This window comes from Echiichthys vipera (genome assembly GCF_963691815.1).
Source record: "Echiichthys vipera genome assembly, chromosome: 8".
Classification (NCBI taxonomy): domain Eukaryota; kingdom Metazoa; phylum Chordata; class Actinopteri; order Perciformes; family Trachinidae; genus Echiichthys; species Echiichthys vipera.
The window spans coordinates 27,501-42,500 of record NC_139833.1 but is presented as its reverse complement, the minus strand read 5'-3'; the positions used below and the strand labels follow the sequence as shown (position 1 = coordinate 42,500).

At 53.9% G+C, this 15,000-nt stretch overlaps 2 protein-coding genes across 3 annotated transcripts in view; one reads left to right on the top strand and one right to left on the bottom strand.

The window, feature by feature from the left end:
- Positions 1 to 818, top strand: part of LOC310950910 (uncharacterized protein) — a 22,378-nt gene extending 21,560 nt beyond the window's left edge. For both annotated transcript variants that reach the window (XM_083918941.1, XM_083918940.1), the window contains exon 11: positions 231 to 818. In XM_083918941.1, coding sequence (XP_083775067.1) covers positions 231 to 471 — 241 coding nt within the window. In that variant the 3' untranslated portion in view covers positions 472 to 818. The remainder of the gene's footprint in view (positions 1 to 230) is intronic.
- A 4,803-nt stretch (positions 819 to 5,621) lies between these two features.
- The window catches only part of plin6 (perilipin 6), a 9,758-nt gene continuing 379 nt past the window's right edge, over positions 5,622 to 15,000 (bottom strand). The window contains exons 2-8 of the mRNA XM_083918102.1: positions 10,985 to 11,018; positions 10,453 to 10,651; positions 9,758 to 9,840; positions 8,479 to 8,716; positions 7,930 to 8,114; positions 6,913 to 7,179; positions 5,622 to 6,602 (exon numbers count right to left, since the gene is read on the bottom strand). Of these exons, the coding sequence (XP_083774228.1) occupies positions 6,192 to 6,602; positions 6,913 to 7,179; positions 7,930 to 8,114; positions 8,479 to 8,716; positions 9,758 to 9,840; positions 10,453 to 10,651; positions 10,985 to 11,018 (1,417 nt within the window). The 3' untranslated portion in view covers positions 5,622 to 6,191. The remainder of the gene's footprint in view (positions 6,603 to 6,912; positions 7,180 to 7,929; positions 8,115 to 8,478; positions 8,717 to 9,757; positions 9,841 to 10,452; positions 10,652 to 10,984; positions 11,019 to 15,000) is intronic.

Here is a 15,000-nt window from a genome sequence, read left to right as displayed (position 1 = left end):
TCCTCCTCCTCCTCCTCCTCCTCCTCCTCCTCCTCCTCTTCCTCCTCTCCTCCTCCTCCTCCTCCTCCTCCTCCTCCTCCTCCTCTTCCTCCTCCTCCTCCTCCTCCTCCTCCTCCTCCTCCTCCTCTTCTTCCTCCTCCTCCTCCTCTTCTTCCTCCTCCTCCTCCTCTCTGGTGTCTCAGGTCTGACTCTCGTGTGTCGGTTTTAACGCCCTCGTCCTCGTCTTGCAGGTCGCGGTGGATCTGCTCGCGCTGCCAGGACCCGTCGGACAGAACGCCGCAGGAGAGCGCTGAGGGCGTACGGCCCCCACGGAGAAGAGACACACGCCCGGACAGGTCAAAGGTCGCGCCGGAGGAACAGGAAGTGACCTCCTACGAGTCCAAACTGAAGGAGACGAGGAAAAGGCTGCGGGCGGCTCTGCAGGAGACGGTCCGCTACCGGAGGAGCAAGACTCTCAAGATGGACGCCTGAAGTGCCCCAGAGCATCATGGGAGCTGGAGTCCAGACTGTTGCCACGCCGGTCCGGCTGCAGGCGCCACCCTAAGAGCGGCGTCCGTCCTCAGAGCGGCGTCCGTCCTCAGAGCGGCGCCCTCATGGCGGCGCCCTCATGGCGGCGTCCTCATGGTGGCATTCTCATGGCGGCGTCCTCATGGCCTCATGGCGGCGCCCTCATGGCATCCTCATGGCGGCGTCCTCATGGCCTCATGGCGGCGCCCTCATGGCGTCCTCATGGCGGCGCCCTCATGGCGTCCTCATGGCGGCGTCCTCATGGTGGCGTCCTCATGGCGGCCTCATGGCGGCGCCCTCATGGCGTCCTCATGGCGGCGTCCTCATGGCGGCGTCCTCATGGTGGCGTCCTCATGGCGGCGTCATGGCGGCCTCATGGCGGCGTCCTCATGGTGGCATTCTCATGGCGGCCTCATGGTGGCATTCTCATGGCGGCCTCATGGCGGCGTCCTCATGGTGGCGTCCTCATGGCGTCCTCATGGCGGCCTCATGGCGGCGTCCTCATGGTGGCGTCCTCATGGCGGCGTCCTCATGGCGGCCTCATGGTGGCGTCCTCATGGCGGCCTCATGGCGGCGGCCTCATGGCGGCGTCCTCATGGTGGCGTCCTCATGGCGGCGGCCTCATGGCGGCGTCCTCATGGCGGCGTCCTCATGGCGGCGGCCTCATGGCGGCGTCCTCATGGTGGCGTCCTCATGGCGGCGTCCTCATGGTGGCGTCCTCATGGCGTCCTCATGGCGGCGTCCTCATGGCGGCGTCCTCATGGCGGCGTCCTCATGGTGGCGTCCTCATGGTGGCGCCCTCATGGTGGCGCCCTCATGGCGTCCTCATGGTGGCGTCCTCATGGCGTCCTCATGGCGGCGCCCTCATGGCGTCCTCATGGTGGCATTCTCATGGCGGCATCCTCATGGCGTCCTCATGGTGGCGTCCTCATGGCGTCCTCATGGCGGCGTCCTCATGGTGGCCTCATGGTGGCGTCCTCATGGCGGCGTCCTCATGGTGGCGTCCTCATGGCGTCCTCATGGCGGCGTCCTCATGGCGGCGTCCTCATGGTGGCGTCCTCATGGTGGCGTCCTCATTGTGGCGCCCTCATGGTGGCGCCCTCATGGCGTCCTCATGGCGGCGCCCTCATGGCGGCATCCTCATGGCGGCGTCCTCATGGCGTCCTCATGGCGGCGCCCTCATGGCGGCGCCCTCATGGCGGCATCCTCATGGCGGCGTCCTCATGGCGTCCTCATGGCGGCGTCCTCATGGTGGCGTCCTCATGGCGGCGTCCTCATGGTGGCGTCCTCATGGCGGCATCCTCATGGCGGCGTCCTCATGGCGTCCTCATGGCGGCGTCCTCATGGTGGCGTCCTCATGGCGGCATCCTCATGGCGGCGTCCTCATGGCGTCCTCATGGTGGCGTCCTCATGGCGGCGTCCTCATGGCGTCCTCATGGCGGCGTCCTCATGGTGGCGTCCTCATGGCGGCATCCTCATGGCGTCCTCATGGCGGCGCCCTCATGGTGGCGTCCTCATGGTGGCGTCCTCATGGCGGCGTCCTCATGGCGGCCTCATGGCGGCGCCCTCATGGTGGCGTCCTCATGGCGTCCTCATGGCGTCCTCATGGTGGCGTCCTCATGGCGGCGTCCTCATGGCGTCTTCAGCCCGTTTCCACGAAACTGCCAAGTTCAAATCTGTTGATTCTTAAATAATTTTTTTTTATACTAAAATAAAAAAAACATGTTTTTTTACAACAGAGCAACTTTATTTAAACAGGTCAGAGGACAGAGCAACTTTATTTAAACAGCTCAGAGGACAGAGCAACTTTATTTAAACAGCTCAGAGGACAGAGCAACTTTATTTAAACAGCTCAGAGGACAGAGCAACTTTATTTAAACAGCTCAGAGGACAGAGCAACTTTATTTAAACAGCTCAGAGGACAGAGCAACTTTATTTAAACAGCTCAGAGGACAGAGCAACTTTATTTAAACAGGTCAGAGGACAGAGCAACTTTATTTAAACAGCTCAGAGGACAGAGCAACTTTATTTAAACAGCTCAGAGGACAGAGCAACTTTATTTAAACAGGTCAGAGGACAGAGCAACTTTATTTAAACAGGTCAGAGGACAGAGCAACTTTATTTAAACAGGTCAGAGCAACTTTATTTAAACAGGTCAGAGGACAGAGCAACTTTATTTAAACAGCTCAGAGGACAGAGCAACTTTATTTAAACAGCTCAGAGGACAGAGCAACTTTATTTAAACAGCTCAGAGGACAGAGCAACTTTATTTAAACAGGTCAGAGCAACTTTATTTAAACAGCTCAGAGGACAGAGCAACTTTATTTAAACAGCTCAGAGGACAGAGCAACTTTATTTAAACAGGTCAGAGGACAGAGCAACTTTATTTAAACAGGTCAGAGGACAGAGCAACTTTATTTAAACAGGTCAGAGGACAGAGCAACTTTATTTAAACAGCTCAGAGGACAGAGCAACTTTATTTAAACAGGTCAGAGGACAGAGCAACTTTATTTAAACAGGTCAGAGGACAGAGCAACTTTATTTAAACAGCTCAGAGGACAGAGCAACTTTATTTAAACAGCTCAGAGGCCAGAGCAACTTTATTTAAACAGGTCAGAGGACAGAGCAACTTTATTTAAACAGGTCAGAGGACAGAGCAACTTTATTTAAACAGCTCAGAGGACAGAGCAACTTTATTTAAACAGGTCAGAGGACAGAGCAACTTTATTTAAACAGGTCAGAGGACAGAGCAACTTTATTTAAACAGCTCAGAGGACAGAGCAACTTTATTTAAACAGCTCAGAGGACAGAGCAACTTTATTTAAACAGCTCAGAGCAACTTTATTTAAACAGGTCAGAGGACAGAGCAACTTTATTTAAACAGGTCAGAGGACAGAGCAACTTTATTTAAACAGCTCAGAGGACAGAGCAACTTTATTTAAACAGCTCAGAGGACAGAGCAACTTTATTTAAACAGGTCAGAGGACAGAGCAACTTTATTTAAACAGGTCAGAGGACAGAGCAACTTTATTTAAACAGGTCAGAGGACAGAGCAACTTTATTTAAACAGGTCAGAGGACAGAGCAACTTTATTTAAACAGGTCAGAGGACAGAGCAACTTTATTTAAACAGGTCAGAGGACAGAGCAACTTTATTTAAACAGGTCAGAGGACAGAGCAACTTTATTTAAACAGCTCAGAGGACAGAGCAACTTTATTTAAACAGGTCAGAGGACAGAGCAACTTTATTTAAACAGCTCAGAGGTCAGAGCAACTTTATTTAAACAGGTCAGAGGACAGAGCAACTTTATTTAAACAGCTCAGAGGACAGAGCAACTTTATTTAAACAGGTCAGAGGACAGAGCAACTTTATTTAAACAGCTCAGAGCAACTTTATTTAAACAGGTCAGAGGACAGAGCAACTTTATTTAAACAGGTCAGAGGACAGAGCAACTTTATTTAAACAGGTCAGAGGACAGAGCAACTTTATTTAAACAGGTCAGAGGACAGAGCAACTTTATTTAAACAGCTCAGAGGACAGAGCAACTTTATTTAAACAGCTCAGAGGACAGAGCAACTTTATTTAAACAGCTCAGAGGACAGAGCAACTTTATTTAAACAGGTCAGAGGACAGAGCAACTTTATTTAAACAGGTCAGAGGACAGAGCAACTTTATTTAAACAGGTCAGAGGACAGAGCAACTTTATTTAAACAGCTCAGAGGACAGAGCAACTTTATTTAAACAGGTCAGAGGACAGAGCAACTTTATTTAAACAGGTCAGAGGACAGAGCAACTTTATTTAAACAGCTCAGAGGACAGAACAACTTTATTTAAACAGCTCAGAGGACAGAGCAACTTTATTTAAACAGGTCAGAGGACAGAGCAACTTTATTTAAACAGCTCAGAGGACAGAGCAACTTTATTTAAACAGGTCAGAGGACAGAGCAACTTTATTTAAACAGCTCAGAGGACAGAGCAACTTTATTTAAACAGGTCAGAGGACAGAGCAACTTTATTTAAACAGGTCAGAGGACAGAGCAACTTTATTTAAACAGGTCAGAGGACAGAGCAACTTTATTTAAACAGGTCAGAGGACAGAGCAACTTTATTTAAACAGGTCAGAGGACAGAGCAACTTTATTTAAACAGCTCAGAGGACAGAGCAACTTTATTTAAACAGCTCAGAGGACAGAGCAACTTTATTTAAACAGGTCAGAGGACAGAGCAACTTTATTTAAACAGGTCAGAGGACAGAGCAACTTTATTTAAACAGCTCAGAGGACAGAGCAACTTTATTTAAACAGGTCAGAGGACAGAGCAACTTTATTTAAACAGCTCAGAGGACAGAGCAACTTTATTTAAACAGCTCAGAGGACAGAGCAACTTTATTTAAACAGGTCAGAGGACAGAGCAACTTTATTTAAACAGGTCAGAGGACAGAGCAACTTTATTTAAACAGCTCAGAGGACAGAGCAACTTTATTTAAACAGCTCAGAGGACAGAGCAACTTTATTTAAACAGGTCAGAGGACAGAGCAACTTTATTTAAACAGGTCAGAGGACAGAGCAACTTTATTTAAACAGCTGAGGACAGAGCAACTTTATTTAAACAGCTCAGAGGACAGAGCAACTTTATTTAAACAGGTCAGAGGACAGAGCAACTTTATTTAAACAGCTGAGGACAGAGCAACTTTATTTAAACAGCTCAGAGGACAGAGCAACTTTATTTAAACAGGTCAGAGGACAGAGCAACTTTATTTAAACAGCTCAGAGGACAGAGCAACTTTATTTAAACAGGTCAGAGGACAGAGCAACTTTATTTAAACAGCTCAGAGGACAGAGCAACTTTATTTAAACAGCTCAGAGGACAGAGCAACTTTATTTAAACAGGTCAGAGGACAGAGCAACTTTATTTAAACAGCTCAGAGGACAGAGCAACTTTATTTAAACAGGTCAGAGGACAGAGCAACTTTATTTAAACAGCTCAGAGGACAGAGCAACTTTATTTAAACAGCTCAGAGGACAGAGCAACTTTATTTAAACAGGTCAGAGGACAGAGCAACTTTATTTAAACAGCTCAGAGGACAGAGCAACTTTATTTAAACAGGTCAGAGGACAGAGCAACTTTATTTAAACAGCTCAGAGGACAGAGCAACTTTATTTAAACAGCTCAGAGGACAGAGCAACTTTATTTAAACAGCTCAGAGGACAGAGCAACTTTATTGAAACAGGTCAGAGGACAGAGCAACTTTATTTAAACAGGTCAGAGGACAGAGCAACTTTATTTAAACAGGTCAGAGGACAGAGCAACTTTATTTAAACAGGTCAGAGGACAGAGCAACTTTATTTAAACAGCTCAGAGGACAGAGCAACTTTATTTAAACAGGTCAGAGGACAGAGCAACTTTATTTAAACAGCTCAGAGGACAGAGCAACTTTATTTAAACAGGTCAGAGGACAGAGCAACTTTATTTAAACAGCTCAGAGGACAGAGCAACTTTATTTAAACAGCTCAGAGGACGGAGTCGGAGGACGGAGTTTCCGGATCGCTCCGTTGCTGAACGTGAACGAACAAACCAACGCCAGCTGAGGCAGAGAGGTGTGACCATCGCAGACGGGAGGCTGTGATTGGCCGGGGGGTGGCGGTGGCGGGGGTGTAGCGTGGACCAGAGACCTGAGCGTGGCGTTTAGAAGTCGCTCATGGCGGCGCCGTAGTCGGGGGAGCTGCTGGCGTTGGGGCTCAGGTACTCGAAGGCCTTCTGGCTCTGAGACACAAACTGCTTGAGCGGCGCCAGGAGCAGGTCGGTGGCGGACGGCCGGCGATGGACGGCGCCGTCGGAAGGGGACGCCACTTCTTCCGGCTCCAGGGCCGGGACGTCCTTCACGCTGGAGCGGCGGCGGCCGTTGGGGGGGTCGGGGCTCTGGGGACCCACGGAGCCTCGGGTGGCGCGGGAGTAGAGGCTGCGGCGGCGGCGAGGACGTCCGTCCATCGCCTTCAGGAAGAGGCTGTTAGCGGAGCTGCGGCGAGACGAAGCGTCGGCTGCGAAGTCCTCGAGGTTCAGGAAGTCCTCGACCTCCTGAGGCGACGGCTGCTGCAGCTGCGGACACGGGGACAGGAAACGGGTCTGCGTTAAAGCGCGTTTAGACGGGCGCCGTCGTGTTTAACGTGTAATCAAAGCACCAACGGGCTCCTTCCACTGTGATGGACTTTACTATGAGAGGAGCTGGTGCAGGGGCCAGGAGTGAGTGTGTGTGTGTGTGTGTGTGTGTGTGTGTGTGTGTGTGTGTGTGTGTGTGTGTGTGTGTGTGTGTGTGTGTGTGTGTGTGTGTGTGTGTGTGTGTGTGTGTGTGTGTGACACGTCTGTGCGTCCAGCCCGTGGGTCTGATCCCGTGGCGTGCTGACCTCACCATGCTGTAGAGCGGCGTGCTGTTGATCCCCAGCTGCAGCAGCATCTTGGACAGCTCCTGCAGGTCACCGAGCAGCTGCTGGACTCGAACCGGCAGCTCTCGGATCTGGCGGACGGGGCGCAGCTCGGCCAGCGTGGCGGCCCGGCTCCTGATGCCGCTCAGGCTCAGCTCCCGGAGGCTCTCGGCTCGGTACACCAGCGCCACCAGGAGCCCCTGCAGGTACTGCAGCAGCTCCCCCACCAGCTCCAGGACCCGGGCCAGACCCACCTGAGGGACAGGGGGGTCAGGGAGAGTCCAGACCACCACACACACACACACTCAGAGAGACACACACACACACACACTCAGAGAGAGACACACACACACACACTCAGAGAGACACACACACACACACACCCAGAGAGACACACACACACACACACACACACACACGAAGAACACACACACACACACTCAGAGAGACACACAAACACACACACACACACACACACTCAGAGAGACACACACACACACACACACACACACACTCAGAGAGACACACACACTCAGAGAGACACACACACACACACACACACACTCAGAGAGAGACACACACACAGACACACACACACACACACACCCAGAGAGACACACACACACACACACACACACACACACGAAGAACACACACACACACACTCAGAGAGACACACACACACACACACACACACTCAGAGAGACACACACACTCAGAGAGACACACAAACACACACACACACACACACACGAAGAACACACACACACACACTCAGAGAGACACACACACACACACACACACACACTCAGAGAGACACACACACACACACACACACACTCAGAGAGACACACACACACACACACTCAGAGAGACACACAAACACACACACACACACAGACACACACACACACGACGAACATACTCACACAGACATCCACACACACAGACACACACACACACGATGAACACACACACACTGACCTTGACTGACGCACACTGACCTTGTCGGCGGCGTCCCCCAGCGCCCTGGCGGCGCCCTGCAGCTGCTCCTGGACCTTGAGCACGCGGTGGTAGAGCTGCAGGCTGAGGCCCAGCAGGAGGGCGCGGAGCCGGGTCCACAGGCCGGGCTCCTCCCCCTCCTCCTCCTCATCCTCGTACTGCTGCACCCTGAGCTCCCACTCCCGCCCTGAGGCACGCCACACACACGCCACACACACGCCACGGACACGCCACACACACGCCACGGACACGCCACACACACGCCACGGACACGCCACACACACGCCACAGACACGCCACACACAAGCCACAGACACGCCACACACACGCCACACACACGCCACGGACACGCCACGGACACGCCACGGACACGCCACACACACACACACACACACACACACACACACACACACACACACACACACACACACACACACACACACACACACACACATTAATGCAGTTAAAGAACCAGAGCATCTCAGCCCCCCCCTGCCCCCCCCCCCCCCCCCCCGGTCTCGCCCAGTTACCCAGAATGCCCCTGTACTCACGCAGTGTGGGGGGGAGGGGCATGTAGTAGGCGGTGGCGTCCTCGATGCGACTCAGCACGTCGTCCAATCCCAGCGTGGCGGCCCGGCCCACGGGCGAGTCCTGCAGCAGCCGCACCGCCGTCAGAGCGGCGTCCGACAGGCGCTCCAGCTGATCCAGAGCCCCGTCCACGCCGTCCACCACCCACAGCTGCACGTCGTCCAGCGTCAGGAAGAAGGCGTCCTTCAGGTGACCCACGACCTGAGGACCAGGACACGCCACGGGTCAGGAGGGGACGCCACGGGTCAGGAGGAGACGCCACGGGGTCAGGAGGGGACGCCACGGGGTCAGGAGGAGAAGACATGGGGTTACGAGGACACGAGGGGACGCCACAGGGTCACGAGGAGACGACACGAGGAGACGACACGAGGAGACGACCCCGTGTTGCCCCTGCGTGAGTACAGGGGCAACACGGGGTCACGAGGAGACGACACAGGGTCAAACGCACGCCCACATGGCTACGCTGCTCCTGGATGCTAACATCACTTTCATCTGCACTTAGCTGCAACGGCTAACGCTAACGGCTAACGCTAACGGCTAACGGCTAACGCTAACTGTCAGTCAAACTCCTCTAATCCTTGTTTTGATGCTGTGGTTTTCTGGAGGGGACGGGTTCAAACAGGCTCAAACAGACTCCGCTCTCCTGGAGCTGCTGGGCCGGGTCTGACCAACCTGGCAACCCCACTGCTGGGCCGGGTCTGACCAACCTGGCAACCCGACTGCTGGACTTCTACTTTGTTGTTGGGACGATCTGGAGCTGCTCTCCAGACTCAACTCCAGTTTTGAATTATTGTGCCGTTTGTTTCTGTTGGAAATGAAAATGATTTTTCTTGTTTTCATGAATCAGACGCTTCAGATCACTGATGACAGAAGAGGTCTGGAGACGCAACAGACGGGAAACAAGATGGCTGCTGTGAACCACTCGTGCACATGTGAAGGTGGAGGTTTGTGTTGACGGGGGTGACGCGATGGTGGTGCACGTTCCTGCGTACAGAGCGCGACAGGACAGAGGAGAGAAAGGACAGAGTTCAGCATCAGCTCAGAGCGGAGAGGCAAAGATGGAAGAAGAGGAAGGAAAGAGACGTAGACGAGTGTCCAGAGCCCGTGAGAGCAGGTCTCAGATCAGCCAGAACCCCCCAGACGGTCCAGTGGATCAGACCTGAGTCATTTATGATGTGAACAATAATAAATAATAATAATAACAACAATAACAAACATTATGATGTCGTCGTGAGCACGAACCTCGTCGGTCGATTGGTTCAGGATGGGAAAGTTTTTCTCCAGACGTTCGAGACCGACGAGAGCGAAGCTGTTGGCAACTTCCACTGCAACACAGCACAGCTAGCATCAGTGCTAATGCTAACAGTGCTAACGCTAACATCAGTGCTAATGCTAACAGTGCTAATGCTGACAGTGCTAATGCTAACAGTGCTAATGCTGACAGTGCTAACGGTAACATCAGTGCTAATGCTGACAGTGCTAACGCTAACATCAGTGCTAATGCTAACAGTGCTAATGCTGACAGTGCTAATGCTAACAGTGCTAATGCTGACAGTGCTAACGGTAACATCAGTGCTAATGCTAACAGTGCTAACGCTAACATCAGTGCTAATGCTGACAGTGCTAACGCTACCGTCAGTGCTAATGCTGACAGTGCTTACACTAACATCAATGCTAATGCTAACAGTGCTAACTCTGTCATCAATGCTAACGCTGACAGAGCTAATGCTAACAGTGCTAATGCTGACAGTGCTAACGCTAGCATCAATGCTAACAGTGCTAACGCTAGCATCAATGCTAATGCTATCAGTGCTAACGCTAGCATCAGTGCTAATGCTAACAGTGCTAATGCTGACAGTGCTAATGCTAACAGTGCTAATGCTGACAGTGCTAACGGTAACGTTAGCACTGTAACGTGTGTGTGTGTGTCCTCGTACTCTGCGGCTCCAGACTCTGCAGGAGGGGCGTGGCTCGCGTCACGGCGACGTTGGAGACGCTGCGAACTCCGACCTCTGCGACTCCTCCCACCAGACGCAGCAGAGGGTAACGACCTTTGACCTCTGAGTACACAGAGGTCACCGACCTCAGGGCCGAGCGCACCAGCGGCAGACTGGACGCTCGCAGCACGGCGCTGGTCTGGAACACAGGTGCACTGTCACAACGTGTGTGTGTCTGTGTGTGTGTATGTCTGTGTGTGTGTGTCTGTGTCTCTGTGTGTGTGTGTGCGTCTGTGTGTGTGTGTGTGTGTGTCTGTGTGTGTGCGTGTGTGTGTGTGTCTGTGTGTGTGCGTCTTTGTGTGTGCGTGTGTTTGTGTGTCTGTGTGTGTGTGTGTGTCTCTGTGTGTGTGTGTGTGTGTCTCTGTGTGTGTGTGTGTTTGTGTGTGTGTCTCTGTGTGTGTGTGTGTGTGTGTGTGTGTGTGTGTGTGTGTGTCTCTGTGTGTGTGTGTGTGTGTGTGTATGTGTGTCTCACCTCCTGGTGTTCAGTCATGTTTCCTGTTCTCAGTCTAAAAACACAAACAGGTTCAGATCACGAGTGAATCATTCATCCATGAGCACGCTGCAGCTAACGTTAGCACAGACGACGCTGAGCACGCTGCAGCTAACGTTAGCACAGACGACGCTGAGCACGCTGCAGCTAACGTTAGCACAGACGACGCTGGCACGCTGCAGCTAACGTTAGCACAGACGACGCTGGCACACTGCAGCTAACGTTAGCACAGACGACGCTGGGCACGCTGCAGCTAACGTTAGCACAGACGACGCTGAGCACGCTGCAGCTAACGTTAGCACAGACGACGCTGAGCACGCTGCAGCTAACGTTAGCACAGACGACGCTGAGCACGCTGCAGCTAACGTTAGCACAGACGACGCTGAGCACGCTGCAGCTAACGTTAGCACAGACGACGCTGAGCACGCTGCAGCTAACGTTAGCACAGACGACGCTGGGCACGCTGCAGCTAACGTTAGCACAGACGACGCTGAGCACGCTGCAGCTAACGTTAGCTCTGAGCCCGCTGAACACGCTGCAGCTAACGTTAGCACAGACGACGCTGAGCACGCTGCCGCTAACGTTAGCTCTGAGCCCGCTGAACACGCTGCAGCTAACGTTAGCACAGACGACGCTGAGCACGCTGCAGCTAACGTTAGCACAGACGACGCTGGCACGCTGCAGCTAACGTTAGCACAGACGACGCTGGCACACTGCAGCTAACGTTAGCACAGACGACGCTGGGCACGCTGCAGCTAACGTTAGCACAGACGACGCTGGGCACGCTGCAGCTAACGTTAGCACAGACGACGCTGGCACGCTGCAGCTAACGTTAGCACAGACGACGCTGGCACACTGCAGCTAACGTTAGCACAGACGACGCTGAGCACGCTGCAGCTAACGTTAGCACAGACGACGCTGAGCACGCTGCAGCTAACGTTAGCACAGACGACGCTGAGCACGCTGCAGCTAACGTTAGCACAGACGACGCTGAGCACGCTGCAGCTAACGTTAGCACAGACGACGCTGAGCACGCTGCAGCTAACGTTAGCACAGACGACGCTGGGCACGCTGCAGCTAACGTTAGCACAGACGACGCTGAGCACGCTGCAGCTAACGTTAGCTCTGAGCCCGCTGAACACGCTGCAGCTAACGTTAGCACAGACGACGCTGAGCACGCTGCCGCTAACGTTAGCTCTGAGCCCGCTGAACACGCTGCAGCTAACGTTAGCACAGACGACGCTGGGCACGCTGCAGCTAACGTTAGCACAGACGACGCTGAGCACGCTGCAGCTAACGTTAGCACAGACGACGCTGGGCACGCTGCAGCTAACGTTAGCACAGACGACGCTGAGCACGCTGCAGCTAACGTTAGCTCTGAGCCCGCTGAACACGCTGCAGCTAACGTTAGCACAGACGACGCTGAGCACGCTGCAGCTAACGTTAGCACAGACGACGCTGAGCACACTGCAGCTAACGTTAGCACAGACGACGCTGGGCACGCCGCAGCTAACGTTAGCACAGACGACGCTGGGCACGCTGCAGCTAACGTTAGCACAGACGACGCTGGGCACGCTGCAGCTAACGTTAGCACAGACGACGCTGGCACACTGCAGCTAACGTTAGCACAGACGACGCTGAGCACGCTGCAGCTAACGTTAGCACAGACGACGCTGAGCACGTTGCAGCTAACGTTAGCACAGAAGACGCTGAGCACGCTGCAGCTAACGTTAGCACAGACCACGCTGGGCACGCTGCAGCTAACGTTAGCACAGACGACGCTGAGCACGCTGCAGCTAACGTTAGCACAGACGACGCTGAGCACGCTGCAGCTAACGTTATCACAGACGACGCTGAGCACGCTGCAGCTAACGTTATCACAGACGACGCTGAGCACGCTGCAGCTAACGTTAGCACAGACGACGCTGAGCCTCGTCTGCTGCCCGTTCGTGTCTCGTTGTTGCACCTTCTCCCTGAAACCGGACTCTTGTTTCTTTTACTCATTAAATATTTGTTGAAGTCGTTCTCTGGTCCCGTGTCTGCCTCTGGGTCCCGCTCCTCTGGGTCGTCCCTGGACCCTTCATTCGGGTCCCGCTCCTCTGAGTTCTCTATGGCGTTGGGAACCGTGAGTAAGTGGTGGTTAAATCAGCCTTAGAGGAGCGGGGACGCTGGCTGGGGGGGGCAGAGACTCCGTTGGTGGTCATCCGGACGGCTGAGAGACTGAATTCTGGTGAAGCCCGGTGGACTTCGTTCCCGTCAGTTGGGACCTGCTGAGGAGACCGGGTCGGACCACATCAAACCCTCATCAGGCGTCATGGCCGCTCTCGCCTGGGAGATCGAGACCACGGTGAGACAAGCGCAACGCACTGACCCCGACCCCGGTGGTGGTCTGTCTGTTCCCCCCTGTGTTGGCTCCCAGGTGCTCCAGTGGGGACCCTCCCCTCGCCTCGCCTGCCCCCCCGGGGTCACCAGGACCCCGTCACTCCTGCACCGTCACTTCTGGTGGAGGACCATGACCACGGATACCCGGGAGTTTGTCCTGCACCGTCTGCGCCAGAGTCAAGTCCTGTCATCGTCCTCCTGCTGGTCCTCTCCTCCCTCTCCCCGTGCCCGGTCGACCCTGGTCTCACATCGCCCTGGACTCTGTCACTGGACTTCCTGTCTCCCAAGGTAACGACACTATTGTGACCGTTGTTGATCGCTTCTCTGAGATGTCTCACTTTGCTCCCCTGACTAAACTGCCGTCAGTCACGGAGACGGCTTCCCTCCTGCTGGACCATGTTTTTCATCGGTCCCTTCGAGGTCGAGGCGATCATCGGCCCCAGTGCGGTCCGCCTCAAGCTCCCTGCTTCACTCAGGATCCACCCCACGTTCCACGTCTCTCAGCTGTGCCCGTCCACCGTCGCTGAACTCCTTCACTTGGGGTGAGGACTCATTTCCTCCCTGGAGTAACATCATGGGCCTTCTCCAGATCCACAAAGCACATGTAGACCGGATGGGCACACTCCCAGACCCCCTCCAGGATCCTGGAGAGTGCAGAGCTGGTCCTGGTCCAGGTCCAGGACTGGATCCACCTGGTTCCTCTTCAGTCTGAGGTTCTACAGGACCAACCTCCTTTCCAGCACCTTGGAGTCGACTTCACCAGGGAGGCTGAGGAGTGTGATCCCCCTGGAACTGGCTCACACCCTCTGGTCCCCCTTTCTGAACAGGAACCACCACCCCGGTCTGACACTCCCTCGGCACTGTCCCAGACTTCCACCAGTGTGTCAGAGACGTGTGGACCAGGACCAGGACCAGGACCAGGAGCAGGACGGCCCCTCCAGACCCAGAGCTTTCAGCATGTGTGGATGCAGCTCATGGATCCTGGACCTTTGGCCTAGTGTGCTCTGGAACCAGGTCCACTTCTGAGCCTCCTTCTGTTCCAACATGGTGTTTGTTAAAGAGGATCCAGGACCAGCACACAAGTCTAACACCAGACGCTGGGGTTTAGATCAGGGAGGCCGTTCCTCCCAATCAGCCTCTCCAGGTGTCTCCATCGTTGCCCACGTGGGCGTTGAAGTCTCCCAGCAGGACTCTGGAGTCCCCTACTGGAGCCCCATGCAGGACTCCATTCAGGGTCTCCAAGAAGGCCCCAGACTCTGAACTGCTGTTCGCTGCATCTGCACCAACAACAGTCAGAGCCCCCCCCCCACCACCCGCAGGCGTAAGGAGGCCACCCTCTGGTCCACCGGGGTCAACTCCAACACCGCGGCGCTCAGCCGGGGGTTTGAGAGTCTCCCCACACCCGCCCGGCCCCTCACACCCAAAGTTTAAAGTATAAAGTTTAAAGTATAAAGTTTAAAGTTTAAAGTTTAAAGTTTAAACTTTAAACGCTCGTTTCACGAACAACAAAGAAACGTTTGATTCTTTATCGTCACGACGACGACGCTGCAACAAAGCTTCAGTTTAACATGAAAACATTAAAAACATTAAAAACATAAATGTTCAAAGATCAGAGG